At 38.7% G+C, this 12,073-nt stretch overlaps 1 protein-coding gene across 1 annotated transcript in view; it reads right to left on the reverse strand.

The window, feature by feature from the left end:
• FAF1 (Fas associated factor 1) overlaps positions 1–12,073 on the reverse strand; it is a 516,326-nt gene that overhangs the window by 334,586 nt on the left and 169,667 nt on the right. Inside the window, exon 4 of the mRNA XM_063105346.1 lies at positions 11,059–11,264. Within this exon, the coding sequence (XP_062961416.1) occupies positions 11,059–11,264 (206 nt within the window). The remainder of the gene's footprint in view (positions 1–11,058; positions 11,265–12,073) is intronic.

Raw genomic sequence — 12,073 nt, forward strand, 5'->3', positions numbered from 1 at the left:
GAATCTTCTTTTATGCCGGCCTGAAACCTCGAATGCTGAATAGGGCTGCTGGCCGCCTTCAGTGCGGCCCCGGCCTCTGGGATCCAGTCTGCATCCACAGCAGCCCTGGCGCCGTGTTCCCTGTTTAGAGACTCACTTTTGCAGCTACGAAACAGTTCTTTTCCTTTTCCATACTTCAAAGCTGTTGCCTGTAAATGAGGCAGCCTCTCCTGCCGAGGGCAAAGTGGCGGTCAGCCCCTACTACTGGCCACCAGCAGCGGTCCTCCCTTAAGAGATGGCGAGATGGATTTAAACATCAGCATAAAGTATCTGTTTTAGATGGAAGAAAGCAGTTCCCTGACACTGGGTTTTAAGAGAAACTGCAGAAACTTGCCCTTGAAGTTTTGAAAATAATAGCTACTCTTCATAATTTCTGATAATGTGCATAGGGTCTCTAAAGTCTATAGACTATGACTCTAAATTTTTACATTGAAAAACAGTACTTTAAATGTATTCCATTACTGCTTTGGATCTCTCTTCCTGGTACAGGGTATCTTTAACAAGTAGGGGAGATGAGTTTATAAGTTTCTCGCAATACAAGTGGGCAGCAAGAATATCAAGATATACTCTTAAAGTGTGCAGAAGCAGTACAAGAATAGTAGCTAAGGCAGAAGCAGCAGCACAGGCTACCCTTCACTAATTTTTTACTTTGTCCAGGCCTATACTAAGCATTTTATCTATAATATCTTATTTAATTCCCATGGTATCGCTAGAAGATATGAATAACTATTGTCTTATGAATAAGGGATACTGGGCACCAAGAGGATTGAATGATGATATGAACTGAATGTTTGTGTCCCACTAAACTTCATGTTGAAACTCTAATCCCCAATGTGATGGTATTTGGAGATGGGGCCACTGGGAGTTAATTTGGTCATGAGGTGGAGCCTCATAATGGGATTAGTGCCCTCATAAGAAGTGACACAAAGGAGTTTGCTTCCTCTCTCCCTTTGCTCTTCACCATGTGAGGATTCTTCACCATTTGAGGATTCAATAAGAAGACAGCCATCTTCAAACCAGGAAGCGAGACCTCAACAGACCTTAGATCTGCAGGCACCTTGATCTTCTACTTCCCAGCTTCCAGAACTGTGAGAAATAAATGTTTGTTGTTTAAAGCCACCCAATCTATGGTATATTTGTTAGACTAGCAGCCCAAACTGACAGACATACTATGTAAAATAATTATGATAACACAGCAATTAAATGGTAGAACCAGGATTACCATACTGGCCTGTCTGACCATAAAATCCATGCTTTTAATCTCTACATATTATTGCCTTTCAAATTCTGTGATGTACCTAAAAAATTTCTTGCTCAGTATATAAACCCTGCTTCATCCCATACCTAATTTTTTATTAAAATTGTTTACCTCTTTCTTTTAATAACAAGAAGATATCCAACTCTATAGAACTTTCAGAGGAGAGCTGAAATTACTGAGTGTAGCACTCGCTTTTACCAAAAACTAATGGGAGGTTTTATTTGGTATCTAGCTGGAGAGTTTTTGTGTCTCATGCCCATTTCCAAAGGTCCTAGTCACAGAAAAATATGAACAGCAACTGAAGCCATAGACATTCTAGCCTTGTATAGCAAAATGAACATGTTATTAATAAAACAACTGTATATAAATAGTAAACTCCAGAGATAGTCTTAAACTGTCTTCATTCAACTGGTATTTATTAAGAACCTAGGTGCCAGATAATGAAAATAAAGCACTAAAGAAAAATGGCCCTTGTACTCAAGAAGCATACAGTCTAGTGAGAAAAAACAATTACATTACATTGTATACAACACAATATAGATCAACAGGAGACTGGTAAGATCCCCATGGAATATGAAAGCCCAGGATGCTGGCATAGAGAGGAGAAAGAGGCACACGGCCTCAGCCACCAGAGTATCCACACCAACCCCCATCCTCCCACAGAGGCCAGAAGATCTTTCGACAGGACAAGCCCAGAACCAAGCATAGGGAACAGCCTACAATACACAAAGTGCATAATTTTAGGCCAGTTGCATTAACGGTGCACTCCCCACCCCTCACTATCTTGACCCAAGTCAATGCATGACAGTACCATCTTGAAACCAGAGCCTTTGCCAGGAGTGAACCCTGCCCTGGGGTGAGTAGCCACAGAGTCTCCCCAGATTTAAGGCTCTGCCATCATCCCAGCACACTCACTGGAGATGCTACGACATGCTGACCCTGGCAATTTGAGGCCTGAGCTCACAGCAGCTGTGAATCTAGTCCTACAGTCTGGGAAGCCAACCCTAGTACAGCTGAACATCCCCATGTACCTAGCCAGAGATCAAACAAGCAGACCCTCCTCAGGTGGACCACCCCCCCTAAGCCTCCCCCTACCCCCAACCCTGACAGCTAACTGAGTTATGTGCACCTAAGCCCCCAACACAGAAAAATAGCTCACTGGTCAATCCCTGACAAATATGCCCTTGGCCAGTGGAAATGAAGCACATCCAGGCCTTCCTGGAGAAGCAGCCAGGAGGTTTTGTCCTGAAGAGTCCTGCTTTGTGGCCTTGCCGACAGTCCTAGACAAGCCACCTCACTGTAGGCCTGCCTAGCAGCCCTGCCCAAAAGCAGCTGGACAGACTTCCATCGCTTTAGCCCCACCTAGTGGCCTCAGCCACTTCCTGTTAACTTGCCTCTTCCTGTCAAGGGGTCACTGCAGGCCTGCCTAATGGCCTTGCTAACAGTCCAAGAAGGAGTTGGATGGACCCACTCACTGTCGTCCTGCCTAGTGGCTTCGTCCATTTCCTGAGAAGCTGCTTAGCAGCACCTCCACTGGCAGACCAGCTCCTGAATCACCAAAGGAAGCATGACATTGCATCAAGCCCCAAAAAGTGGCACAGCAAAAGGGCCACCAGCCTTCAGCTAACTAAGCCAAAGTGCACCCACACCTCTGGCTCAGAGACAACTCAGCTGCCATGCCATGGAAGACCCACTCCCAAGTCTTTAAACTATTGCATGTATACACATATGAGTGAAAAATAGCTTGGCTGATGTGCCCCTGGCAGGCCCACCCCTGGTCAAAGCAGCACAATGACCCTGCTACTGGCAAACCAGTCCCAGAGACACTGAGCCATCATATGCCCATACCCCCAGCCTCAGAATCAATCCAGCAACCACATTCTCAGTGAGCCAGCTCCCAAGACAACTAATCCACAGTGAGCATGTGCATACCCCTGGCCTGTGAACCAACCCAGTAATCCCTCCCCTGGCAAAGCTGTATCACTACCACCACAAACCCCCCAAACATAGGTCACTGAGTCACTTGCAGACATAGCAGACAGAAGTGGATTACAACTGAAGAAACTAGAATCTACACTACTGCACCTATCCTGAAAAGGGCCCTTACATTCTACCCAATCAACACCCTAGGATGCATTTGCAGGTGAAAGTCTTTCCCTACACTCTATAAAACTCAAAACGGTGACTGTTCTACCAGATGCATAGATATCAATGAAGAGGAACAAGAAACATGAAAAAGCAAGGTAACATGGCACCACCAAAAGAACAAAATAACACTCTAATACCTGATTGCAAAGAATTGGAAATTGCTGACTTGACAGAAAAGGAATTCGAATTAATTATCTTAAGGCAACTCACTGAGATACAAGAGAATACAGACAAACAGTTGAAGAAAATCAGGAAAACAAATCATGATCTGAATGAGAAATTCAACAAAGAGATAGAAGTCATTAAAAAATATCAAACAGAAATCTTGGAACTGAAGAATTTGTTGAATGAAATAAAACATACATCTGAGAGTATCAACAACAGACTAAATCAGGCAGAAAGAATTTCTGATCTTGAAGGTGCCAGTTTTGAAGTATCACAGGAAGATAAAAAAAAGAATTAAAAAGAATGAACAAAGCTTATAAGATCTACAGGATACTATTAAGTAAGCAAATATTCAAATTATAGGCATTCCAGAAGGAGAAGAAAATAAAAAGATACTGAAAATCTATTTAATGAAATAATAGCCAAAAACTCCCCTAGTCTTAGGAAAAATACAAACATTCAAATCCAGGAACATCAAAAGTCCCCAAACAGATTCAAACCAAATAGGTCATCTCTAAGACACAATGTAGTGAAACTATCCAAAGTTAAAGACAAAGAAAAAATTATTAAAAACAGCAACAGAAAAACGTTAAGTCACTTACAAGGGAATCCTCATTAGACTAACAGCAGACTTCTCAGCAGAAACCCTACAGGCAAGGAGAGAATGGGATGATATACTCAGAGTATCAAAAGAAAAAAACTGCCAGCCAAGAATATTATACCCAGAAAAGCTATCCATCAGAAATGAAAGGGAAATAAAGTCTTTCTCAGACAAGCAAAAATTAAGGGAATACTTCACCACCAGACCAGCTTTGCAAGAAATGCTTAGGGGAGTCCTACATCTAGAAAAGAAAGAATAATAATAACCATTATAAAAATACTTGAAAATATAAAACTTACTGGTTCAGTACATATGCAAATCAGAAAGAGAAAAGAACCAAACCTTACAAATACAGAAAACCACCAAACTGCAAGGATCAACAGTGACAGGAACAAAGAAACCATGGATACACAAAACAATCAGAAAACAACTAACAAAATACCAGGAGTAAGACCACACATATCAACAATATCCTTGAATATAAACAAATTAAATGCCTCAATTAAAAGACACAAACCAACTGAATGGATTTTTTAAAATGACCTATCCATATGCTGCCTACAGGAAATGCACCTTATGTACAAAAACACACATAGACTGAAAGTGAAGGGATGGAAAAAGATATTCCACACAGATGGAAAACAAGAGCACACAGGAGCACTTATATTTATATCAGATAAAAAAGATTTTGTCAAAATCTGTACTAAGAGACAAAGAAGGGCACTATATAATGACAAAGAGATCAATACAGCAAGAGGATATAACAATTATAAATATATATGCACCCAACACTGAAGCACCCAGATATATAAAACAAATACTATCATATCTAAAGGGAGTGATAGACACCTACACAATAATAGTTGGGACTTTAACACCCCATTCCCAGCATTGGACATATCATCAAAGGAGAAAAATCAACAAGAAAACCCTGGATTTAAATAGCACCAGAGACCAAATGGACCTAACAGACATATACAGAGCATTTCATCCAACAGTTATAGAATACACATTTTTTTCATCGGAATATCCAGAATTGACCATATATTAGGGCACAAAAAAAATTCTCAACAAGTTCCAAAAAATCAAAACCATACCAAGTATTTTTTATGACCATAATGGAACAAAACTAGAAATCTATAATAAAAGGAACTTGCAAAACTATACAACTATGTGGAAATTAAACAACATGCTCTTGAATGACCAATGGGTTAAAGAAAAGATTAAGAGGAAAATTTTAAAAGATCTTGAAGTTAATGCAGACAGAAACAAAATACACCAAAACCTATAGGATACAGCCAAGGCAATATTAAGAGGAAAGTTTACAGCAATAAACACCTACATTGAAAACAGATTTCAAATTAACAGGCTAACAATGCACCTCAAAGAATTAGAAAAGCAAAAACAAACTGAACCCAAAATGAGTATAAAAAACGAGATAATAAACATCACAACAGAAATAAGTGAAATTGAAACTAAAAATGTAATACAAAAGACTAATCAAACAAGAAGTTGGTTCTTGGAAAAGATAAAGGAAATCAACAAAGCATTAGCCAGACTAATCAAGAAAAAAAGAAAAAAGACCCAAATGAATAAAATCAGAAATGAAAATAGGGACATTACAACAGATAGCACCAAAATACAAAGTATCCTCAGAGACTATTATGAACAACTGTATGCCAATAAATATGAAAACCTAGAGGAAATGGATAAATTCCTGGACACATATACCTCTACTAAGACTTCACCAAAAAGAAATAGAACACCTAAATAGACCAGTAAAAAGGAACAAGATTGAATCAGTAATAAAAAGTCTCCCAACAAAGAAAAACCCAGGATCAGATGCTTTATTGCTGAATTATACCAAACATTTAAAGAACTAATACTAATACTTCAAGTATTTTTAAAAATTGAAGTGGATGAAATTCTTCCAAACTCATACCATGAGACCATGATTATCCCAATATCAAAGCTGGACAAGGACACACAAAAAGAGAAAACAACAGGCCAATATCTCTAATGAACACAGATGCAAAAATTCTCAACAAGAAACTAGCAAATCAAATCAAACAGTACATCAAAAAGATTATACACTGTGATCAAGTGAGATTTATTTCAGCAATCCAAGGAAGTTTCAAGATACACAAATCAATAAATATATCACATCAACAGAATGAAAGAAAAAACATGCTCTTCTCAATAGATACAGAAAAAGCATTTTTTAAAATTCAACATCACTTCATGATAAAGACTCTCAAGAAATTAGGTATAGAAGGAAAGTATCTTAATACATTAAAGGTTATACATGACAAAACAACAACTAACATCATACCAAATTGGGAAAAGCTGAAATCTTTCCCCCTAAGAACTGGAATGAGATAAGGATGCCCACTCTCACTTCTATTCAACATAGTATTAGAAGTCCTAGTCAGAACAATTAAGCAAGAATAAAAAATAAAGGGCACCCAAATTGGAAAGCAGGAAATCACGCTGTCCCTGTTTGCAGATAACATGATTTTATAGAGAGAGAAACCTGAAGACTCTGCGAAAAAACTCCCAGACCTGATAAATTCAGTAGAGTTGCAGGATACAAAATCAGTAGCACAGACTTTCACAAAAATTAATCAACAAAGCTATCCCATTTACAATAGTAATAACAAAAAATAAAATACCTAGGAATAAATTTAACCAAGGAACTAAAAAATCTCTATGATGAAAACTATATATCACTGATTAAAGAAATTAAAGATGACACCAAAAAAAGGAAAGCAATTCCATGTTCAGGGACTGGAAGAATCAATATCATCAGTATGACAATACTACCTAAAGCAATCTACAGATTCAATGCAATCCCCATCAAACTACTAATGAAATACTTCACAGAAACAGAAAAACAAATATTTATATTGAACCACAAGAGACCCTAAATAGCCAAAGGAATCCTGAGCAAAAAGAACAAAGCAGGGGGTATCACACTCCCTGACTTCAAAATATACTACTAAGTTATAGTAATCAAAACAGCATGGTACTGGTACAAAAGCAGACACATAAACCAATGGAACAGAATAGAGAATTCAGAAATAAATCCACATACTTACAGCCAACTGATTTCTGACAAAAGAGCCAAGAACATACGTAGGGGAAAGAACAGTCTTCTTAATAAATGGTGCTGGGAAGACTGTAGATCCATATGCAGAAGAATGAAACTAGACCCCTATCTCTCATCACATACGAAACTAAACTCAAAATGGATTAGACTTAAATGTAAGACCCAAACTCTAAACATCTAGAAGAAAACATAGGGGAAACACTTCAAGATATAGGTCAAAGATTTCATGAATAATACTTCAGAAGCACAGGAAATAAGAGTAAAAATTAACAAACGGAATTATATGAAACTAAAAAGCTTCTGCACAGCAAAGGAAATAATAAATAGAGTGAAAAGGCAACCTGCAGAATGGGACAAGATACTTGCAAACTATGCATCCGACAAGGGATTGATATCCAGAATATACAAAGAACTCAAACAACTCAGTAGTAAAACAAACAAAAAACAACTACTACAATTAGAAAATGAACAAAAGAACTGAATAGACATATTTCAAAAGAAGACACAGAAATAGCCAACACATATATGCAATTAATAAAATTAGGAAAGGATCTCCCCCCCAAATTAACAAAAGCAAAATTTCAGAAATATCTGGAATTTAGATTTAAGGCAAAATGGCATTAAAATAGAAATTAATACAATTTTTGGTTCTACAATGAAAGTGAATTAAATAATCTGAATCAACTATGAGTTCAACATAAGTAAACTATAGTAACTTGATAAAGTCTGTCCAGAAATGGTAGGTATATATTTTGAGTTTCCTTTTTCCTATTTTTATTTGAAAAATACAGTATTTTTTCACTGTAGTTAAAGAGAAGGCAGACAAGAGATACAAAAGAATTAAAACATATCTCATGTCTGCCTTCTCTTTAACTACAATGCTATGGTTTGAATGTGTCCCCTCTAAAATTCAGGTGTTGCCAATATGATAGTATTAAGAAGGTAGCACCTTTAAGAGGCTCTGCCCTCACAAATGGGATCAGGTGCCCTTATAAAAGGGCTTAACAGAGGGAGTTTGTCCCTTTTGCCATTCAGCCTTCTGCCATGTGAGGACACAGTGCTCCTCCCCTCCAGAGAATGCAGCATCAAGGCACCACCCTGGAAGCAGACAGCAGCACTTACCAGACATCCAAACCTGCTGGTGCCTTGATTTAAACTTCCCAACCTTCAGAAATGTGAGAAAATAAATTTCTGTCCTTTATAAATTAACTAGTCTCAGGTATTCTGTAATAGCAGCATAAAATGGACTACGACAGAAATTAGTACCAAGAGTAGAGTGTTGCTATAACAAATACCTAAAAGTATGAAAGCGACTTTGTTACTAGGTAACAGTGGAAGTTGGAACAGTTTTGAAGTGCATGGTGGGAAAAGCTTATATTACACCATGAATGGAGTGTTCAGGGTGATTCTGGTGAGGGCTCAGAAGAACAGAAGAGCTATTGGAAAAGTCTCATTGTTCTTACAGATTACTTAAGTGGATGTGACAGTGAAGACTATTCTCATGTGGCCTTACACAAATAAGGGACAAGGTATTGAAAACTGAAGGAAGGGCCATCCTTGTTATAAATATAGAGTACAAAGAATTTGGCTGAATTCTGTCCATATTCTGGGACTTTGTGGAAGGCAAACCTTAAGAACCATAACTACGATATATGGCAGAAGAAATCTCTAAGCATCAAAGTGTTAAGGATGCTGTATGGCTTCTCTTAACTTCATAAAGTAGATGCAAGAAGAAAGAAATAATTTAAATGGAATTTATAATTAAAAGGAAAAGAGCATAAAGATATGGAAAATTCCCAGCCTGCCCATGTAAAACATAAAATAGTTTAGGAGAGAAAATGAGGGGTGTGGCCAAGCAATGGTTAGATGCGATTAGCATAGATAGAAGAAAGTCAGGTGCTATTCATCAAGAAAATGGGAGAATGACCCCAAGGGCATTTCAACAATCTTTGAGGCTGCCACACCTATCACAGGCCCAGAGTGTTACAGCCTTGAGAGCAGAATGGATTAAAGGGAACAGGCCCAGAACTCCTGAAAGATTTTGGGGTTCACTGCTCGGGGCTGCTTCCAATCTCTGCTCCCAGCATTCTGACGTAGTCCCCCTCAGCTGCCCAGTTGTGGTTCAAGAAGGCCCAGGTGTAGCTCAGGCCACTGTTCAGAAGGTGCAAGCAGTGAGTCCTGGTGGCCTCCATGTCATGCTAACTTTACAGGCAGGCAGAGTTCAAAAGCTGTAGAGGCATGGCTTCCATCACCTAGATTTGAAAGGATGCCTCAGGAAGCCGTTGGGCACAGGCAGAGACATGCCACAGGGGCAGAACTGCTGCAGAGAGTCCCAGCTAGGGCAATTCCCACCAGAACTGTGCAGTCAAAGTTGCTGCAGAGAGACCCCTAAAGGGCAGTGCTTACTGGAGCCATGGGGGCAGTGTGCTGGCCCCCAAAACCTCAAACCTAGAGCCATCAGCATGTAACACCAGCCTCGGAGAGTTTCAGGTACATGGCTGCAACCCCTGAAAGCTGCAGCACAGGTTATGCCCAGTGGAGCCGTGGTGATGAGGGCCCCTAGAGCCCTGTGACCCCAATCCTCACCCTAGTGAGTTTAGGAGGTGGGACATGGAGTCAAAGATTATTCTGGATCCTTAAGACTTAAATATTTGCCTTGCTAGGTTTTGGACTTACTTAGGACCTGTTACCCCCTTCTTCTTTCATATCTCATCCTTTTAGAATGGGAATATCTATCCTATGTATGTCCCACCACTGTATTTTTGAAGTACAAAGCTTGTTTGATTTCACAGGCTCACAGCTGGAGAGAAATTTGCCTCAGGATGAATCATACCTTGACTATCACTCATATCTGATTTAGATAAGACTTTGGACTTAGTCTTTAAAGCTGATGCTGCAATAACTCAAGACTTTTTGGGGCTACTGGGATAGAATGAAAGTACTTTGTACATGATGACATGAATCTCAGAGGGGCAGCCAGTGGTAAAATGCTATGGTTTGAATGTATCTCCTCCAAAATTCAGATGTTGCTAAATGATAGTATTAAGAGGTGTGGCCTTTAAGAAGTAATTACCCATAATTAGATGCCCTTATGAAAAATCTTGAAGAAGAAAGTTCATTTATTTTGCCCTTCCACCTTCCTGCCATGTGAGGACACTGTTTCTTTCTCACTTCTGGAGAATGCAGCATCAAGTTGCCATCTTGGAAGCAGAAAGCAGCCCTCAGCAGACACCCAAACCTGTTGGTGCCTTGATCTTGGACTTCCCAGCCTCCAGAAACATGAGAAAATAAATTTCCATTCTTTGTAAATTATCCAGTCTCCGGCATTGTTGCAGCAGGACATTGCAAGAAAAATGAATTAGCTCCCGCTCTAAAGTCTGATATGCAATGTACTTAATACTTAGGATATTTAAAAAATATTTTTTAAATATTAAAATATTAAATTTTTTAATATTTAGGGTATTTTTTCTTAACTCTCTCAGATGTTTGGTTTGTATCAGCTCTAAGAGAGCATCATATACCATTCCACATATGTGGGACAAAAAATTATTCTCAAACATCTTAATCTCAACAATGTATTTAAAAACAGAGCACAGTAATCTCTATGGGAAAGTACGAGCTTCAATGTACTTTATTTCCCCTTCTTGTTGGCAGTAAACTCAAAAGAAAAGAATATAAGCTGAATGTTTACCTAATGAATTATTTGTTTATGAAGGATTTATAGTAGGAAAACCTTACCAACATTACAGGTGTCTTCAAGTACTACATCAACATTTCTGTCTCTGTACTCAACCCTGAAGTCCAACATCCGAGGCTGCCTTTCTACAATCTGCCTGGATGGCATGACAGGTCGAAACGCAGAAGAAGAAGAGGGAGTAGGAGCTGGAGCTGGATGATTTGCTGGATCAAATGCAGGTCCTGGTGTGGTCTCACCTCCATAATCACTAAAATGTTGACATAAAAAAAGGATTATCATCAACCAAATCATCACAGAATTCCACTAGGGACCGTCTCCATCACTGGCTTGTGTTGTTCTTCCTATCAAGTTTACCTACCTATATGTCAAGGCCAATCTTACATTCTACTTTTCCCACAAACTCTTTCCCAGTGACTGAAGGCTACATTGCTCTTCCTCCCATCCTTGCCTCTCTACCTTTATTAGCAGTATCATATCATTTAGCATTTAATTAGATTTTTGCTATGTGTTATGATGTTGGTAAAACATCATTTTAAACTCTGTGAAGTAAGAACACAGTGTCTTCTCCTTCACTCACTCCCGTTTATACCTCAATCATTATTTGACTTATTAACTGTACTTTCTAGTTAATGCCTGTTTTGAAACTTAGGTATTCTGTTTTAGCAGCACAAAATGGGCTAAAACACAATACTATTGTCCTTAAATCTCAATTCTCCCTATCTCACTCCTCAGTCTTAAAAATTTTTTTTTCTGCTTTTCGGAGAAAACAGAAGACATCTGGAGGAATTTCCCTTATTTTCTTAACATCAAATCCACAAACTAACCTGCATATGCACTGTCTCTTTCTCCTTTCCTATAAAGTAGTAGAGACATCATTTTTCCTATCTGTGCAAAATCTAAAACCATCTTCTCATTAGCTTTATGGTTTGGATTATCCCTTTCATTTTCTGTATCTTCGACATCTTCTCTTCTGGATTCTTCTGAATAACATTTAAACATGTTCCAATCTGTCCTTTCAGAATAAAAAATTAAAATGAAATCCTGGCTCTGCCCATT

The sequence above is a fragment of the Cynocephalus volans genome, chromosome 8 (genome assembly GCF_027409185.1).
Source record: "Cynocephalus volans isolate mCynVol1 chromosome 8, mCynVol1.pri, whole genome shotgun sequence".
NCBI classification, from domain to species: Eukaryota; Metazoa; Chordata; class Mammalia; order Dermoptera; family Cynocephalidae; genus Cynocephalus; species Cynocephalus volans.